General features: G+C 35.8%; 3 protein-coding genes, 1 long non-coding RNA gene and 1 other non-coding gene across 12 annotated transcripts; 3 read left to right on the top strand and 2 right to left on the bottom strand.

Annotated features, from left to right (window-relative positions):
- Window positions 1-1,872: 1,872 nt before the first annotated feature.
- Window positions 1,873-5,205, top strand: LOC107008395 (serine/arginine-rich splicing factor RS31-like). 5 transcript variants are annotated; one of them, XM_015207418.2, is made up of 7 exons: window positions 1,936-2,016; window positions 2,197-2,326; window positions 3,347-3,768; window positions 3,898-4,010; window positions 4,137-4,366; window positions 4,466-4,717; window positions 4,885-5,205. In XM_015207418.2, exons 3-7 carry the CDS (start codon window positions 3,705-3,707, stop codon window positions 4,904-4,906), a joined length of 681 nt encoding a protein of 226 aa, XP_015062904.1. In that variant the 5' UTR covers window positions 1,936-2,016; window positions 2,197-2,326; window positions 3,347-3,704; the 3' UTR covers window positions 4,907-5,205. The 5 variants fall into 5 exon arrangements, with proteins under 5 accessions (XP_015062902.1, XP_015062899.1, XP_015062904.1 ...); XM_015207416.2 differs by lacking the exon at window positions 3,347-3,768 and having other exon boundaries at window positions 1,873-2,016; window positions 4,888-5,205; XM_015207413.2 differs by lacking the exon at window positions 3,347-3,768 and having other exon boundaries at window positions 1,873-2,016.
- Window positions 5,206-6,013: 808 nt separating this feature from the next.
- On the bottom strand, window positions 6,014-6,717 carry LOC107030392. The gene is made up of 2 exons (XR_001458096.2): window positions 6,537-6,717; window positions 6,014-6,391 (listed from the first exon to the last, which is right to left on the bottom strand). It is a non-coding gene; the product is annotated as an uncharacterized LOC107030392 (long non-coding RNA).
- Window positions 6,718-7,011: 294 nt separating this feature from the next.
- LOC107016158 (probable serine/threonine-protein kinase WNK10) lies at window positions 7,012-11,569 on the bottom strand. The gene is made up of 7 exons (XM_015216646.2): window positions 10,991-11,569; window positions 9,587-9,624; window positions 9,251-9,478; window positions 8,950-9,170; window positions 8,712-8,869; window positions 8,241-8,634; window positions 7,012-8,145 (listed from the first exon to the last, which is right to left on the bottom strand). Exons 1-7 carry the CDS (start codon window positions 11,330-11,332, stop codon window positions 7,286-7,288), a joined length of 2,241 nt encoding a protein of 746 aa, XP_015072132.1. The 5' UTR covers window positions 11,333-11,569; the 3' UTR covers window positions 7,012-7,285.
- A 516-nt stretch (window positions 11,570-12,085) lies between these two features.
- On the top strand, window positions 12,086-12,159 carry TRNAV-AAC. Its single transcript has one exon. It is a non-coding gene; the product is annotated as a tRNA-Val (tRNA).
- Window positions 12,160-12,207: 48 nt separating this feature from the next.
- LOC107007997 (bifunctional fucokinase/fucose pyrophosphorylase) lies at window positions 12,208-19,762 on the top strand. 4 transcript variants are annotated; one of them, XM_015206874.2, is made up of 9 exons: window positions 12,208-12,698; window positions 14,442-14,682; window positions 14,886-15,250; window positions 16,087-16,213; window positions 16,780-17,423; window positions 17,536-17,785; window positions 17,929-18,045; window positions 18,277-19,001; window positions 19,164-19,762. In XM_015206874.2, the coding sequence occupies exons 1-9, from the start codon at window positions 12,369-12,371 to the stop codon at window positions 19,560-19,562; spliced, it is 3,198 nt and encodes a 1,065-aa protein (XP_015062360.1). In that variant the 5' UTR covers window positions 12,208-12,368; the 3' UTR covers window positions 19,563-19,762. The 4 variants fall into 4 exon arrangements, with proteins under 4 accessions (XP_015062360.1, XP_015062363.1, XP_027772408.1 ...); XM_015206877.2 differs by having other exon boundaries at window positions 16,780-17,463; window positions 17,576-17,847; window positions 17,991-18,045; XM_027916607.1 differs by having other exon boundaries at window positions 16,780-17,526; window positions 17,639-17,785.
- Window positions 19,763-19,862: the final 100 nt, after the last annotated feature.

Raw genomic sequence — 19,862 nt, 5'->3', positions numbered from 1 at the left:
TCAATCATAAATTTTGAGCTTTTGAAAATGAAAAAGTTCTATTGAGATCATCGATCTAAAATGAGTCTTACAACGTGTGAATTTAAATTTACTCAATTTTAAATATTAAGCGAAAAAATAAATAAAAAGTGGGCAAGTCTCTGGACTAATTATTGATTAAAATATGTAGAAGTAGAATTTTTGTGTGGATGTTATTGAGTAATGTACAAGACTGCAAGTGAGGGACAAAGAAGTCAAGGACAGTTAAACCTTGCAAATTCTTCTCGCACGAGAAAGCTAACGGCTAAGTGAAAATGACAAGACTGGTTATAGAAACAATAGATTGGAGTTTAAGAATAGTCAAAATACAAAATTTTATCCAACTAAATTTAAAATGGCTTACATGTATATTATATATATATATATATATAGAGTAATAAAGTATGAGATCATCTGATACAAAGGGATAAAAATAAATAATTTTGGCATAAAAATAGTCAAGGGATAGAACTTTGGTGTCATGTTTAGTTGTAAGTTTAGGATAATTTATCCTACCATTTATTATTTATATCATAGTAATGAAATAAGTTATTTCATATACATGATAGAATAAGTTATTCCGATATGTAATTAGTCATGAGATAGCTTATTACCAACTAAATAACCCCTAATGAGTATAAGAAAAGGAGAGTTTTTGTGACTTCAATTTAATTAATACTTATTATAAATAATAAGCTTAGTTACAATTGATGAAATTAATCCTTGTGCTTATCATTTGTTTTCCCTAATAAGAACCTAGAACCTCATAATTACTTAGCGTTTATCGTAAAATAGTGTAGGTTTAGAGCAAAGACAATATTTTCATAAAAAAAATTAAAATATTATCAAGAAAAGGAGAAGAATGAAGAAGGAGAGCCTGAAGATAAAAGTTATTATTTAAAAACAATGACAAAAATTATACGACTTAAAAATGTCAAATAGGTAGCTGATATAAATTTGGAACTTGTTTAATAAATGTGTTGGACAAATAAGCTAACAAACATTTCAATAGATCATAACCCAACTTTCCAATTCTTACTACTTAAAGTTTTAATTTTATGACTTGTTTAATTATCTAATAATTTTTTAAATTTATTATAACTATATATAACAAATCAAAATAAAATAAAAAAATTTTGTAGATCAATTTAAACTATATATCAATCTAATTTTATCACGCTTATCCGACTTGATTTTTTAAAGAGCAATTTTCACATATAACAAATACAAAATTCATATTTGTATGCTATATCAAAGTTTGTATAATTACGCTGTACAGCAAAAATAAATATGTATAATTCGATATACATATACAAAAAAAACCAATTGTATAATTCACTGTACATATACAAAAGAAAGTAATTGTATACAAATCAATTGTATAATTTGTGTATGTACAAAACGAGAAAGAGAGAGACAAAAAAAATTGGACAGTGAAATATTTGTATTGTATAATTATAAGTGTATAAGACGAAGATATATGTATTTGCAGGTGTACATACAATTTTCTTTGCTTTACACAAATAGAAACACAATTTATACATTTTGTTTCTGTTTGTATAAGTGATAGAAGCGAGGGTGGTGAGCGAGATCTGGGAGAGGGAAACGAAAATATATCTATATGTATATACAATTTTTTATTGCTTTGTAGAAACACAAACACATTTTGTACATTTGTGTTTGTATAAAAGTGAGAGAGCGAGCGAGTAAGAGATGGAGCGAGAGAGTGAGAGTAGCGAGCAAGAGTTTGATGGAGATAGATGACTGACAAACAGTTTACTATAAGGCACAATGAAATCAAAATCAAAATATAATTATAGCATTTAATTTGATTTGTTAGTTTGACATTATATACAATTTTTTTTTCAATTTCCAATGAAGGGGCTTTAGTCCACCCGCAGGCTAGAAACACGCCCAAAAGTAACATTTAAGCTGTTTCGGTCCCGTAGAACTTTTCTGGAAGACGAATGATTTTCTTTGAGTTCTAAGGATTTGCAGGTAAATATTTTCCGTACCCCTTAACCCTAATTTCTACTTGAAATCGGTTGTATGAAGCGAAATTGCCAAATAGTATTTCAATTGTTGGAATTGACATGTAATTCATTGATTGATATTAAGGAATTTTTCTTTTGCTTGTACACAAATTCATTTACAGTGCTATTGATTAATTTTTTTCAGGTAAACAATAGTTTGGTGTCGAAGATGAGGCCTTTATTCGTGGGGAATATCGAGTATGATACACGTCAACCAGAACTGGAGCGATTGTTCTCCAAGTATGGAAGGATCGAGCGTCTTGACATGAAATCTGGTACCCTTTTGTATTTTTTTTCCCTTCTTCTTTGTTGATTTTTTTGTTGATTTTGTTAATTTTATTATTCTACTGTTGTTCCTTTGAGGCGGAGTTGATTGCTTGATTGATTATGTTCATTTGAAGGGTTAAGATTAAATTGTGTTGGCTTCTTAATGCATTTATTCTTGATGATATATATGACTAATAAAAGAGAAATACAGAAATAATAGCTAGAGGAAACTGTATAAAAAATTGAGATGATAAATTAATCAAAGAGGGCACAAATGAGTAGGGGATTTATGCGTAGGTTACTTTGTATTTAGTTTTATTTTTTCACAGTGCATAGATGTAACTAGTGTTTTCTGTTGGAGCCTCATTCTTTGTAGCATTCTTCCTGGAGGGTGTTTGGGGAGATGGGTGTTCTTTAGGTGTATTACTTTTGTTTGGTAATGGTAATGTTTAAAACAGAGTTGCAAGAAAATAACACCCTAAATTAGCTTTATTCATGCAATTGTGTTGCAAATTAAAATACATTAGGTTACTATATTTTCAGTTGTAAGAGTTACATGATTCTTTAATGTCAGGACACTTGTTTTTCAAATACAGGCAGTGTTGACCTTTCTGGAGCTATTAATGTTTTCTTTTTGTTTTTTGAACGCCACAGCCAATTTTGTGTAAAAGGAGTAGGCTGGTAGTCACTAGTCACCAGTGTAAACATAGTCCCAATTAGGATAAGTAATCCATGTCCTGCCCAGGTTTCATATATCTGACCCAATCAGTTTGGCAGGAGTACTACCGGGGTTATTGATTAATAGCTTCATTCATATTATCGTGCTGATCCTCCCTTCCCAATATATGAGTATAGTGTTCTTTTCCTGGATACACGAGTGTGATATTCTGCTTAAATGTAATTGCTTTGGTACATAGCTACTTTGTTGTAGCTATGTATGTGCACACAGGACCTGGTAAGACATGGTGGGGAGCCAAATGTGAAATTCATTCGGAGGATTCCATATTTAATTGTTTCTTTTGACGCAGGAACATCTCCTAAGGAAAAAGAGCTTGTATCATGGCTCAACACTTGCAAAAACTTCTATTGCAAGGCAACCTATCTGTCTTCCTGTACTCCTCAATGATGGAATCATTCTGCATTTCTTAGATCAATCTTCTGTCATTCACTTCATTGCCCATGTAGCCATTTTCGAAGAATGGTTGTGGTGGGATCTATCTGTTCTTCATGCCATGCCTACCACTATTAATAAGCGGATCAATGAATTCTATCATGCCTTGCCTCCAAATTCTGAATCGTGCTGTGAAATTGGTGAAGCATGCTTAGCAATGACTACTCAGGCTTGACTTCTTGGATTTAAACCTTTAATAAGACTTCATCATCATCATGATTTTGTTCATGCAAGGCCTCTCTCTCTCCTTACTTTCATCAGGCCTTCACATACTTGCAGGTGTTGTACTTCTTTATTTCCTAAAGGGGACGAGGGCTTTGATTTAGTGATGTACGCTCTGCTCAAAAGATTTCAAACTTTCTTGTCTTGCTTTTTGTTGAACTTATAATGATGTCTTTACAACTACAGGCTTTGCATTTATCTACTTTGAGGATGAGCGTGATGCAGCTGATGCCATCCGTAGTCTTGATAACATGCCATTTGGGTATGACAAGCGCCGGTTATCAGTAGAATGGGCAAAGGTATTTTCCTTGCACTCTTTACTTCTCAAATTCGGTAAATGTCATCACCTTCTCCAAGAGACAATAGGATTGAAGTTGTAGTCAACAGTTTCTGTAAGAACTATGGTTTGTATCTTGTTTTGGCAGGGTGACCGTGTTCGACCTCGTGATGATTCCAAGGTTGCAGCAAACCAAAGACCAACAAGATCTTTGTTTGTCATTAATTTTGACCCTATTCGCACTAGGGTGCGTGACATAGAGAGGCACTTTGAACCGTATGGAAAGATCCTTAATGTTCGAATACGCCGAAATTTTGCGTTTGTGCAATTTGAAAATCTGGAAGATGCCTCAAAAGCCTTGAAGTGTACACACATGAGGTTGTCTCTGCATTTTCTTCTGTTTGTTTATATTGCAATTTCATGTCTACTTTGTGCTATTTTTCTTGTTGACAGGAAGTGAGTTTTTGGCATTTGCAGTGAGATCCTCGACAGAGTTGTTTCTGTAGAGTATGCTTTGAGGGATGATGGTGAGAGGGGTGACAGGTATGATAGCCTTAGAAGAGACTATAGCAGGCATGGTGATAGTCCTTACCGAAGGTCACCAAGCCCAATGTATCGCAGGGGTCGACCTAGTCCTGATTATGGTCGCCCTGGTATCCCTGCATATGACAAATACAATGGTTCATCATATGATCGGTACAGGAGTCCCGAGTATGGAAGTTACCGCAGGTAGATTCATAGTGGCTGACAGAAAATTTCATTTTACTATTTGAATGTAACGACTGTTTAGGAAGTTCTATAATTTGCTGCAAGTGGGGAGCTTTTGTTCACTTTTTACTTTATCAAAAATAAATTGGAGAGCTTTTGTTCACTTTCTTTTTCCTCCATAACTTCAGCAGGTCTCCTGTTCGGAGGTAAGAACTTGAAGCAAGTACTTTATCAGATGAAGATCACTACTCCTTTCTGGTATCGTAATATAAATAGATGCTGTATGAATGCAATGGTGATTGTTTCTTAAACTTTAGAGAGTTTGGCAGTTCAATTTGGGTGTTGAGAAACATTTTCATGGTGGAATCCTTGCCTCTGCTTTTATTTTTTTTTTTATGAGCAGTTTGCATGTATTCCTGACTGAATGAAAAGAAACACATGTAAGAAAGTACTTGTTAGCTTATGACATTCAGCACAAATTGGACGATATAGCATTATGCTCCGACTGATGTCTGCTGTTTATAATGCCTTCTCTTTGTGTCGTTTGCCCCAACTTTAAATGGGTTGTGCAGCATCAAAGTAACGTTCTAGTACAATTTGTACTGAAAGAATGTAAACAGAAAAATCATACCAATGCCATCATTTTCTGGACATACACTGATCCGATGGAAATGAATATTTAAGTTCAAGTTTCAGCGAGTAAATCCGATATTATAATCTGGGTTTGTTTGGTTTCAGCACCCATTCAAACAATATCAGCGTCTCCGCCCAGGTGTGCCAAGAACTGTTGTTGGAGTGCTTTTTCAAGCCATAACTCAGCTTCTTGCATATCGCTGGGCTAAGTCTGATATTTACCAACTTCGTTTTCCATTTGTGCTTGGCTATATATCTACTGTACAAAAGAAAGTTCCAGCTCAGGGTACTTAGAAAGTTGAACTAAAAATATCCCTTTTTAAGTGATGTCGAACTTGTCACAATGATTTTTCCTTAGTTTGTCTTTTTACTTGTCCTCCTTTGAAGCTTCCTATAGCTATCTTTTCATTGTAAAATATTTGTTGGAATTGAAGCTTACAGTCTGTACATAAAAACTTGTTGGATTTTTCCTCACTAGTCAAGGCAAAGAGGATATTTTTCACGCCCAAGCTGAGGGAGTCAAGTTTTGTTCAATTGCCAATTACTGGTACTATTTGACTTCCCTTGTCAATTGTTCATACAAAGGGTCATTGTTAATGACTTCCATTTCTCTATATCCAAGTCTAATTGGGGTTATAACCCCCCTCATAGACTTCAAAATAAAACCATATGGAGCATCTCAAATTGACCCAAAATCTAGTGCATATATAACTTAATAATGAATGAATGTCAAAGTTCAAAACTTTAAACATGATAATGGACTAAACATTATCTAAAAGTAACCAATTTAGATTCATATCATTGAAATGAGGAATGAGGATGAATAACCTAAACCTTGATGATGTTGTACTTGACCAAGACAATTTTGCCTTCCTTGTACTTGTTCACTTCACGAAAACTTCTCTGGTATTTCCATCCCAAATTCTTGCCACATTCAGCACATAAAATATCAGACACCACATGAGGACCAGTTAACATTACCATGTAATATGGAGGCTCCTCAACAACATTGATGGCATGAGAAAATAGAAATGCTCGTCCTCTACCCTTTTCATGTATGCCCTATATATCATAAAAACAAAATCAAATTCTATTTTTCATGGTTTATTTTACTTCTATGTAACAACTAAATGAGATCTGTGGTTTGACTATATATTTTGAAAGCGAACCAACATATATTGCAAATAAAAGAAGTAATGTACTTAACAAAAAATTCCTTGTTAATGATATCATCATGATCTGCTACAATATTCCGGCAATTGAAGCAGCAATACCCTCGTAATCCAACTGATTTATCCATCTGACAAAACTTCTATGATTTAATTATAAGGGAAAAATAATGAACTAGAGAGAGAATTGCATTTAAGAGAGAGAAGAATAAATGGATTTGAATACCTAAAAGGATATGCTTGAATCTCGATTCTAACTAATCGAGTTATCGTAATTATCTACTGTAAAATTAAATCTTACGTCGAAATTTTAATAATTCTTTTTTGCATATTTATATTTTGAAAAAATTTCACAAACTTCCCTTGAAGTTACAACTTGTAATAAATACCTCTCATATGGTTTCAAATATTACACAATCATACCATCTTCGTTATTTAGCATAAATTGTAGTTCAAATATTACATTTAATTTAATAAGTAGTTTTGTATGGAAAAAAAAGTGGATGATGAACATATATTACAAGTCAATTATTTCATTTGCCTAACCATGGCCAAAGAAGAAGAGTTTTAAAAAGGCTAAAAACCAGCAAAACTAAACGACTATATACACACTTTATACAAAGTACATATAATCTTCACCCACACAAATAAAGGGGTATGAAGGAAGATAAGTCTGAAAAAATGATATACCAAAATCCATCACGGATTCAAATATGTGATCAGAAATTAAGAAAAGATTAAAAAAAAAAAAAGAAAGAATGAATTGTTGTCAGCTATTCTCCTTCAATTAATTACATGCCAACTTTTTCTTTGTGATCCATCTCTTCCTGCAAGCTTCTAATGCCTCCAGCTTCATTCTTGAGAGTTCTTGATAGCATTGTCGATATACTGATTCAATTGAGTCAAGCTCCAACTTCAACTCACTCTCCTCATCTTTCGATACTAACGATAAAAATGAACAGTTGCTTGATAAACTCATGCATTTAGAAGCTCTATTTGTATCTGTCAAGGTCACCTCCAGATTCTTTCCAAATCCATTTGTTAACGTGCATTCTAAATAATCGCCACCATTTCCCTGTGACTTGCATTCATCGTGAAACAAGCCCATGAAATCCACCTCCGATAAGTTTCCACTAGAACCTTTAGAGATTACATCTGCACATGTAAAGTAATCGCCAAATCCAAATGAATTTTTTAGAGATGAAATCTTTCCCATAACTTCAGAAGTAACAGACTCTCCATCCATCACACTTGCCAAATGTGAAGGGGAAGCAAAAGTAACACGACAAGAAGTTCCATTTGAATTAGCATACAGTTTATCTTCATCAACTTGATGAGCAGTGCTGCTAATCTGGTTATTCATATTGAGAACTGGAATATGATCTTGTCGAGCATTGGATGTGGTAGGTAAGGGAGACAAGGTTAGGTAGTTCTGTAGAGCCTCTTCTCTTTGACTTCTCCCTCCGCTAGAATGATAATCTGAAGGCTTCCAACTAGGCACAATTTTCATTATTAGATAGTCAATGAAGTCGGCAATAAAATCTACATCATGATCATCTAGTTTCAATTGATCAACCATCTCAGCCGCAACTAAGAGTGCAGTGTCCGTATAGAGATAGAAATTGAAGTGTATATTCCTTACTCTGCCTGCAAATTTTTAAGCCTTTAGATAAACAAGAGCCATCTGATTCCAAAATGCCAAGCAAATAAAAACAATAAACAATTGGAATGCATCTACATACCCAAAGGGCTTTTAATCCGCAAGGTCAATGAAACTGAGTTCTCATCATTCTTCTTACCCGTCAATTTAAATTCATTATTCTGATGAAACCTCTGGAACTCCAATGTTGGAGCACAAGGACTTCCACAATGGGAGTCTGTACATACTGATTGGTTACAATCGGAATCTACATCCATCGAATGAGGTGCAGATTTCAATGAACTTAATGATCTTGGACTTTGGTAAGGTGATTGCAACAGACTATGGATTGGCCCGTTTAAATTCTCAAATTGAAGAAACGGATCTTTGAGAAGGTCCTTGGCAGGCAACCTCTGAGAAGCAGGAACCAGGCATTTCTCGATGAAACCTTTGATTTGGGGATCAGTAACTTTGCCGAGGGAAGCAGGTTTAACACCCTGAGAATGAAGATTCTTAGATTCACAAAAACATGTAATGACTAGACAGAGTAAAGAAGCAACTTCATCAAACTTACCGAGCTAACTTTCTTAAATATTTGAGCAGGATTTTTGCATTCACTGTAAGGATATTCAAAGGTTACTAATTCCAACATACACATTCCAAAGGAATATATGTCTACTAGTTCATTGTATTCTTCTTCGTAAAGCTCCGGGGCCATAAATTCCGGGGTCCCTTCAGAGCAATAGATATAGTCAGCGTTTAAGAAGAGGGGACATTATTCCAAAGCATATTATTACAAGAAATACCCATACCAATAACACTCTTAACAGTAGGCTGCTCCATAATGGTAGCCAATCCAAGGTCCCCAATCTTAATTTCTCCATGATTTCCATTGACAAATATGTTGTCACATTTCAAATCCCTGTGGATGATAGGAGGGTTCTGACTATGAAGATAGTCTAACCCTTGAAGTATCTGCCTTGCCCAAGTCTTTATTGCCTTCATATCAACACTTCTATACTTCTTACGGTATCTGAAAATTACAACCCACAAAGTTATTGTAGGAGAACACAATTTGTAAGTAAAGAAAATGAAATACTATGAGAAACTCACTGCCTCAGGTTCCCAGATGTGAAGAGTTCAGTGATCATGTTAACTGTTCTCTTCTTGTCATCAACCCATGAATCACAGAACTTCATTATATTGTCATGCTTCAACTGTTTAAGAATATGAATCTCCGCATACAACTTTCCCAAATCGTCAGGCGACTGCAAAACATCCTCAACTTTCACTCGGCTCCATGCAACTTCAATACCATCAAGTAAGTCAAACGCCTTGTAGCTGAAACACAATTTTTAATAAAAAAGACAAAATGCTTTATGCTCTGAATACACAATTAGTACTATAGAAAGGAACAATAAAAATCAGCAATAAGGTTTTGGAACATACACAGTTTTGAATGCTCCCTTGCCCAACACTTCACTGTACTGTAGAGGAAACACAAGCAGGTGATATAAATGATTATCAGTGAAATAATACTCTTGAGTTTCAGTGCTAAACAGCATAATGTTCCAATTTTGTGTTAATATTCAGACTTCTTAAAATCTTCTGTTTGGAAGCGAAAAGGCTATTTAAGTTGCTAAAGAACTAGAATTCAGCCTCAAGCAAACACGAGTATCCCATACTCGTTCCTTCTTTTCCTTTTCACAGCTATCTCAATACGACAGAGAGTTTCACTTGTCCCTTGATTAATGTTCTATTATTAAGAAAATTATATATTGAATTTGGAACTTGAAATTTCACAGTATCATCCCATTTGGTGATTCAGCAAAAAGAAAAAGATACTTTGGATTAGCATAAAATCAGCACTCTAATGCAGTTGAATTGGACTTACTATTCAAATCCCCATATCAGCAGGAATCAACATAAACCAGTATTTTCAGATCCTTTTCTTCTGCACCCTTTTTAGAAGTATCCTCTCTCGATTAGTCTCTTCTTTCCGCACAAACCCCACCTCCCAAAACCAAATTTAGGAAGCAGGATGACTAAAGGAGTTTGCAATTTGGAAAGTCCAATATATTTTTGTTTGAGTAGCCTGGTCTTGAGCAGGCAGTTTGGGTAGTTTGTTATCTGGCTGCCAAGATTTTTCTATTTGATTAAATATATCTTCAAATCGATTTGAGATGAAGCTGGCCTCTTTCTAGGCCTTTATTCTTCACCCACAGAAAAAAAGATGTCACAGCTGTTGGAGTGTTACCAATGCTATGAAAAAAGGGATTAAAGTTCAAAAGAAGTTTTCTGTGTTAATCAAGAAGCAACATGAAGCTAGTGTTTTTGTATCTTTCACCTAGATGAAATCTGTTGTTGAAGAAGCAACAATAAAATAAGCTCTTGCTCACCGAAAGTAGAAGCTTCCTGGCAAAGCTTCAAACAAAGAGGTTGGTCTTTTTCAGGTGCAGATGAACATGTTGTTGAAAGGTATTGTCACGATAACTCAATTTGTGCGGTAAACTACTCAGGGCGATCAGTTGGACATTTGACTAATGAATATCTATCTATCTCTTTCTTTCTTTTTGACTACCTCCTCCTTTCTTTAATTCACAGGCACGGGAGGGATTGAATTAAGAGTAAGGGCATGCTCAGACATTCCTTTTTGTGATCATAAAACAGCAAATCAAGAATTTTATTTGCATCAGAATACTTGAGATTGCTTATTATGTTTTATGGTTTAACAATTATGGAAAATTAAAGGACCAAATATCCAAACCAACTAAAGAAGAAATGAATATGCATTTGTATTCTAACAGAGTAATAGTATTTAAAGAAGTACTACCAAAAAGTAGAGTGAATTACCCGAACATATCGACCCTTGGGGTCTTTCTCTACATAATCAACTTGGTGAGCCGGTCGCTCATTAGCCGATGAACCTAAAAATCCGCCTTTGTTACTGGAAGAACGCTGCAGAGGGCTTCCAACTCCAACTCCATTTCCGGAATGATAAGAAGATCCTGATCCAACCCCGAAACTCATTCCGGCAATGGAGCAAACAATAACAAAGGAAGAATAAGGAAAAGAGAAAACAAAGACAACCCAAAACAGGGTATTCAAATGCTGCCTAAACAAATATATCAACTTTGCATGTCGATAAATGCCTCGGATAAATAGAATGCCGATCGCGTGTACACTGATCGGCATTCAAATTCGAGGCCTAATTAGGGCATAGAGATTCCTTTACAATGACAATGTAATTCCCAAATTTCACATTAATTATACCATCACCTTCTTCTTCATATAGATATATATTCCTCATGCAATTAAGTAATTAACCCTTCCAAATAAAAATTATAGAATATTAAGATAAAGAAGGGCTAAAAGATGATAGGGGAAAAAAAAATGAAAAAAAAAAGTATAAACTATTTTAGATAAGAAGTGATGATAGACATAGAGCAAAATTCGATCAACTTTTTTAGCAGCAGAAAAGGTAACAATTTTGGGGTATGTAGAATTTTAGAGAAAATAATGCTCCAACGAACACTTGTTCCGTTAATGTTTGCTCATCACTCAAGTAAATCTTATATATTATGTTTTACTCTTGTCGTCCCATTTTATAGCAAGGTTTTTGAATGGATGCAAGATTTAAGAAATAAAAAAGAAGGCATACTATTCTTATGAGAAAAAAAAATAAATTACTCAAGATAATATTATTATTATATCACTACATACATCATCAAAATCACAAATATAAACATAAATTATTATTTAATTATTATGATATAACAAAAGAGGAGGCTGAAGCTTAACTAATTATCTATGCGATAAACGATATTCAAACTTGTAATAGAGTTCATTAAGGATTTATAAATTTAGCATACAAGATAAGATCATAGCAGCGTTATGGGAGGTTACATGTTTGTATATGTTAAATATATATGAGAAATTCAATAATCAGGTGTCGTGGTGTAGTTGGTTATCACGTCAGTCTAACACACTGAAGGTCTCCGGTTCGAATCCGGGCGACGCCATTTTTTTTAACGGTGTGTCATATATTTTTCTTTTGTCCTTTGTTATCTTCAATTTTTATTCCGATCTACTGTTTCCTATTTTGTACTCAATCAACTGATATTTGATTCTACTTTTGGCCTAACAATATCCGAAGTTGCTTCAAAGTAGTATCTGCATACTCTGTTACTGATCTGCGTTTTTCTCCGATCATATTCCGACAATAGCAGAAATGGAAAGGAAGTACAACCATAGAAGCCGAGTCAAAGCAGACTTGACTGCAATATTACGGAAATCGTGGTATCATTTAAGATTATCGGTACGGCACCCAGCCAGGGTTCCGACGTGGGATGCAATAGTGCTCACGGCGGCGAGCCCTGAACAAGCTCAGCTCTATGAATGGCAGCTCAAGCGAGCCAAACGAATGGGTCGCATCGCCGATTCCACTGTAACACTCGCTGTTCCCGATCCCCATGGCCAGCGAATCGGTTCTGGTGCTGCTACTCTTCATGCCATTTTGGAACTTGCTAAACATTACCAACAGCTTTCTCTCGAATCTCAGGTACGAATTCTGATGTAATGCTTATGGGAAATTTGAAAATTTTACAGAGTGATTCAGGATTTTAAAGGCACGGTGTATATATATGAACTTCAAATTTTTTCTATATTTGACATGAGAATCTGGGTATTAGTGAAAGGTGTTGGACAAAAACACTTGTCCTTTTCAGGTCTCGTCACTAAGCCTATATATTTGAGATACATTAGACCAAATTCCTCATCACCATAGCTTTTACTTATGACATTTGAATTAGAGGACATTTTTGTTATTTTTTCCACTGACACCTCGAAACGCTTAGGTGATCATTGGGCATATTGGACCAGTTTACACGTAATCCCACCAATCTTCATCCAGAAACTCTGTTGAGTATGGGTAGCAAAAGCTATGTTAATCTTGATGCAAGTCATGAGTCTATACAAGACAAACGCATAAATTTTTAGAATAGGTAAATTTAATATTTATTTGAGAGGATTTTCAGGTATCTCCATTAGTTAAATGAAAAAAGGGTGAACACTGTTCTTGATGTCATTGGTTGAAACTTTGAACTCCCAAGCGAATTCTTGCTTTTAAATATCACTAAGTCAAGTTCTAATTTCATATAGGGCCAGTAAGCCATATGCCTTAGTTGGGGGTTGGGGACCCCAAATTTCACCAAGAATATTAATTGACACATTTTATTTTGAAATGGAAGTAGTAAAAAGGTATAACTCAACAAACTAAAACTAATGCGAATTGATTTTTTATTTTTTTTTGAGAATGGTAAACTTTAGTTCTATATATCCACAGGTATACTACAACAAAATGTAGTCCCCATCACAAAAGTTCTCTCTTTCACAAAATCCTAATATTCTAATTATAACCAATTAATTGCATTAGAAACATCTGATGTGCTATCTATAAGTAGAGGAAGCAGTCTATCTTGATCTTATGTATGTTACTCTTTTTGCTTTCAAAACATCTCTGATTCATCGCATTCGATATGGTCCACCAAATACATGCAGGGTCCATCTTCCATCACTCCTCCTTCTTCACTGCATTGCCATCTCCGTTCCAGCTACTTAGCCCTTCATATTTTTTAAAGGTTTTTGCAGAATCATTTCTCATTTGCAACATTTTCTGAAATCCTTTATAAATAGCTAGTACTAGACATGAGTAGATCATATTACGACATGCACATCATCCTTACACACACAATATAATTGCTAGGAAGCATGGATCATCGTCTTTTTGTTTGTGGACTCTTATTTGTCCACTTAGCTGAATTATCAGGTTATACAGTACGTCCTTCACTGGCCTCCTACTTTAGGTGCATAACTACTGTTAAGGAAAAGTTCTCTATCCATGGCCTTTGGCCGACAGATGGTGGAGGCAGGGCCGACTCAATAAAACAAGTCACTATTGGAAGTGCTTTAAGCCCCTATATTTTAGGAACTCTCACACACATTATTAACGATAATATGTATGTAAAATTTAAAATAGTTTTACTAATTGACATGAGATACACATGTGGTTCACGGGATGCACGTGTGAAACAGACTGAAACTAATTTTATTGAATATACTTGAGAACTCTAATTAAGATTTGACTTTAGGCTACCAACTCCATTGAACAGTCCCTAATTTCATACTGTTAAAGACCAACCACACAAGTGTTTCTTGCTATCTTTTTTGGTATATCAAATTATCATGCATCAGCAAGGAGCAGGTGTAACTTTTTAAGAAAATCACTTGCTTCTCTTTGATACAGTGCAGAAATTCTCAGAGGAAAGAACCTTCTCCATCATTTATCGACTTGATTGCCAAAAAACACATCTTATTACTTCATGCTGGAGGTGATTCTAAAAGGGTACCATGGGCAAATCCTATGGGAAAAGTGTTTCTGCCACTTCCTTATTTGGCAGCTGATGACCAAGATGGACCAGTTCCCCTGCTCTTCGATCACATCCTTGCTATTGCATCTTGTGCAAGACAAGCTTTTCAGAATGAAGGTACTTAACCTATCAAATAATCAGCATACATAATCAGTGATACTTATTTTCAATAAGATAGTTGATTAATTTGCTTATACTTTTATTCTGTTAAAAAACATAGTCTATCTACTTATATGTCAACTTTTTGCTAATGTACTGGGCTATAATCTCTATTTTCTATTTGAAACATCATTTTGAGCAGAGTCAAAGAGTTTTTGCAGGTGGGATGCTTACAATGACTGGGGATGTTCTTCCTTGTTTTGATGCCTCAACTATGGTTATGCCGAACGATGCATCCTGCATTGTGACTGTCCCTATTACGCTGGACATTGCTTCCAATCATGGTGTTATAGTTGCAGCAAAATCTGGGATTTCAAATGATACTTATTCCATCAACTTGGTGGAGAATCTGCTTCAGAAACCTTGCTTGGACGAGCTTGTTAGGCACCAAGCTATTCTGGATGATGGTAGAACATTGCTTGATACTGGGATAATAGCAGTTAGAGGTCAGGCATGGCTTAATCTAGTAAAACTTGCCTGTTCGAGCCAATCAATGATCTCAGAACTTCTGGAAAAGAAAAAAGAGGCAAGTGATCATTTATCAGTGGCTTTACTCAACTCTTTTTGTATTTCCATGTACCAGTATCTAATACTTGGAAATGTGTACTCTTCTCTTAGAAGAAATATTCTGCGTTTATTGCGAGAAGTTTATCATACTAGATAATTGATACTTCATTTGATGTGCAGAGGTGTATTATTTCACCAAAAGCCTTCTTTTATTATGGCCAAAGAGTGAATTATTAAAATTTTCGTTCTCCTTTCTGTTAAATGTTCTGTAGTTTTGGCAAAAGCACTTCAAGTAACTGAGTGCAGAGCCATTTGAGTCTTTTAATATCTTTTCCCAGGATAATTTGTATATAAGGTGGATATTTTCTTGGTAGCTAGTTTCTGAAGATGCAATAATTTGGCCTGTAAAACAACAAATATTTAATATAGCATCTTTCTCAAAAAAAAACAAAAAACAAATATTTAATATAGCATGATAATTTTTTTGTTTCCTCCATTTCTGTTGTACTCTTAATGCGCTGATGACTTTCTTTTTCTTCGTCATATTTTTTTATTTATATGCACCGTTTCCCTAATCTGGATGCTATTTGATATGCAGCCATTTTGGTAACCTATTGGGTTAGAGTTTGTTATTTCTCATTTAATCATAAGTTTGACATACCTTAGCTCCATATGTTGCAGAAAATTCTTCTCTTTCTTGCTATTGTGTCTGTACTTCTACTTGTTTGTATTGGCACAGTGAAAAGAAGTTACTCTTCCAGTTATCTAAAGTCATAGTTTAGTTTTGTTATTTACATTCAAGTGGTTCTTGAACTATATAGGTGAGTTACTTTTTTGACTTATGTTATTGGGCAGATGAGTTTGTATGAAGACCTTGTAGCCGCTTGGGTACCAGCAAAGCACGAATGGTTGCGATCCCGCCCTTTGGGTGATGAACTTGTCAACAGTTTGGGAGAACAAGAGATGTTCAGCTATTGTGCTTGTAGGTTGAATGTTGTTGACTGTGTGATGATGTTAGTAATTTCCTAAGTCATTGCATATTTCAGAGTCTGCTTCCTTTTTTCATGTGTGTAAAGAAGCATTAACCAAAATGGCCGTCTACCCATTATTATTTTTTTTGGAAAATAAGCACTCTTTGGAATGCATTCCAAAAATACAAGAGTCGTGAATTGATTAAGAGATTGTCTCAATGAAATCACTTAATCATATACTGACTTTATTTGAATGGGAATATCCTAGTCTTAAAATCCCGAAACATAATGGGATTGCTAACCCATCTTGGACTCGATTTATAGGTGACATAATTTACACTAATTAATACAGAAGTCACTCAACTAGGTAAGTGGATCTTAAATACTATAACTTTAGGACTCTATGATTTGAAGAATCAAACTTGGTTAAAGAATTTTGGACCAAAACTGTATTATTCATACAAAATATCTACTGTTGCACTCTATGGAAACCTTAACTGTGCATTTACTATGCTTATGATGCGTGTAAACTGATTTTTAGAATTAAACTCATCTTCTTTTCTTGAGTTTGATGCAGGTGATCTATTATTCTTACATTTTGGAACATCTAGTGAAGTTCTAGACCACATGAGTGAAACTGGTGCTGGACTTGTTGGTCGAAGGCACCTCTGTTCTATTCCAGCAACTAATGTTTCTGATATTGCTGCCTCAGCTATTATCCTTTCCAGTAAAATAGAGCCAGGAGTCTCTATAGGAGAAGACTCTCTCATTTATGATTCCTTCATTTCTGGTGGTATACAGATTGGTTCCCAGTCTATTGTTGTTGGTGTTAATGTGCCAGCTACCAGTGATACAACAGAAAGGGTACCATTCAGATTCATGCTTCCAGATCGTCATTGCTTTTGGGAGGTTCCTTTAGTGGAACGCACGGAAAGAGTTATTGTGTACTGTGGCATCCATGATAACCCAAAGATTCCACTCTCAAATGGTACCTTTTGTGGAAAACCCTGGAGGAAGGTTTTAGATGATCTAGGCATTCAAGATACAGATCTGTGGATCTCAGAGAATACTCTGGAAAAATGCTTGTGGAATGCCAAAATATTCCCTATTCTTCCATACTTTGAAATGCTCACCTTGGCGTCATGGTTAATGGGCTTGGACAACCAAATAAATGAAACACTACGTTCTTCGTGGAAGCGGTCCCAGCGGATTAGTTTGGAGGAGTTGCATAAATCCATCAACTTTCCACACATGTGTTTAGGTTCTAGTAATCATCAGGCTGATTTAGCTTCAGGGATTGTCAATGCTTGCCTTAACTTCGGCATNTTTGGAGGAGTTGCATAAATCCATCAACTTTCCACACATGTGTTTAGGTTCTAGTAATCATCAGGCTGATTTAGCTTCAGGGATTGTTAATGCTTGCCTTAACTTCGGCTTACTTGGCCGCAACTTAAGTCAGTTGTGCCAAGAGATTCTTCAAAAGGAATCAACCGGAATTGAAGTTTGCAAAGGATTTCTATCCCATTGCCCAAATCTTCAAGCACAAAATTCAGCAATCCTTCCTAAGAGCAGAGCATATCAAGTTCATGCTGATCTTCTACGAGCGTGCGGCGATGAAGAGATGGCACTTGAAACTGAGCAAAAGGTATGGGCTTCCATTGCTGATGAAACTGCGTCTGCTGTGAGATACGNTCAGCAATCCTTCCTAAGAGCAGAGCATATCAAGTTCATGCTGATCTTCTACGAGCGTGCGGCAATGAAGAGATGGCACTTGAAACTGAGCAAAAGGTATGGGCTTCCATTGCTGATGAAACTGCGTCTGCTGTGAGATATGGGTTCAAAGGTAAAATGACATATTAAAAGTTGTTACGAACACTGACCAACTAAATCCAAGAACTGTTTTTCTAACACCTGTTATCTAATTTCTCTCACATCTGGGTACTCTTTTGACTGGACAGTCTGGTGTTTCTTTTATCTTCCTCCTATTGTTTTCTTTCTTTTCTTTCCTTCAATTTGCAATGCTTCACATGTGGTGTAAATACAGTCTGTTAATGAAATGTCATTTCTTTATCAGAAAACTTAGCAGGGTCTTCCAGTTGGTTCGCATCAAATCCTGATAATACTAGTGGTTGTTGCGGTGAGTCTATCCACCATAGGACGGTGAAGATTGAACTACCAGTTCGAGTGGATTTTGTTGGGGGTTGGAGTGATACACCTCCTTGGAGTCTAGAGCGTGCTGGCTGTGTTCTGAACGTGGCAATAACATTGGAAGATTCTCTTCCTATTGGCACAGTGATAGAGATAGAGAAAGGGACTGGGATATTTATTAGTGATGATGTTGGAAACCAGTTATCAATCGAAGATCTATCATCTATTGCCCTTCCATTTGAAATCAGTGATCCATTTCGTCTTGTCAAATCTGCATTGCTTGTAACCAGTGTTATCCATGAAAAGATCCTTCAATCAGTGGCCCTGCGAATCAGGACTTGGGCCAATGTTCCTAGGGGCAGTGGCTTGGGAACTTCTAGCATCTTAGCAGCAGCCGTTGTTAAAGGGCTTTTACGTATTACTGATGGAGACGAAAGTAACGAAAATGTCACAAGACTTGTTTTAGTCCTAGAACAGCTCATGGGCACAGGAGGTGGTTGGCAAGATCAAATTGGAGGTCTATATGCTGGCATCAAATTTACTGCAAGTTTTCCTGGAATACCATTGCGGCTTCAAGTCATTCCCCTCTTGGCTTCTCCTCAGTTAATAAAGGAGTTGCAGCAACGGCTTCTTGTAGTTTTCACTGGTCAAGTAAGTTGCGAACTCTAGCTAAATTCATTTGTGTTTCATTCATGTTTGCATTCATCATGGTGCTCATGATTTTTTTAGTGGTTAATTCATCTTCAAATTTACACCCATTACAATCCAACTACTAGTTCTGTTCAACTTCAGCTGTTGACAATGTATATGCAGGTTCGACTTGCACACCAAGTGCTGCATAAGGTGGTTACTCGTTACCTTCAACGAGACAACCTGCTTGTTTCAAGTATCAAGCGCCTCACTGAACTTGCAAAGATTGCTAGAGAAGCTTTAATGAGTTGCGACATTGATGCCCTTGGGGACATAATGCTGGAGGCATGGAGATTACATCAGGAGCTGGATCCTTTCTGCAGCAATGAGTTTGTTGATAAGCTTTTCGCATTCTGTGATCACTATTGCTGTGGATACAAGCTTGTAGGTGCAGGTGGTGGGGGTTTCGCCTTGTTATTGGCAAAAAGTGCTGAGTCAGCTGAGGAACTGAGACACTCACTCGTGAATACTTCTGGTTTTGACGTGAAAATCTATGGCTGGAAAATCTTCTTGGAGAACTAGCTGAAGTTCATCTATCAGTTGATTATTAGTACATTCTGTATATTTGAAAATGTACACACTATAGTAGATTTTTTTACAATTATGAGAGAGCTTCGGTATCGACACAAATGTACCACGTAATTTCCTGATATATTTGTAGTTTTAATGAACTCACTCAAAAAAGTGATGTTACGAGCTAGGAATCAAATTCTTACAAGGAACGTAAAAGCTGAAGGGTGCTTTGTGTATAGACTCCTTCCTTTCCGAGTTTGGCAGTATTTTATGTGTCTACTGTCTACTAGTATAATTTTTGAAAATTAT

This window comes from Solanum pennellii, chromosome 1 (assembly GCF_001406875.1).
Source record: "Solanum pennellii chromosome 1, SPENNV200".
Taxonomy (NCBI): domain Eukaryota; kingdom Viridiplantae; phylum Streptophyta; class Magnoliopsida; order Solanales; family Solanaceae; genus Solanum; species Solanum pennellii.
The sequence above is the reverse complement of the archived record's forward strand: the minus strand, read 5'-3'. Positions and strand labels throughout refer to the sequence as shown.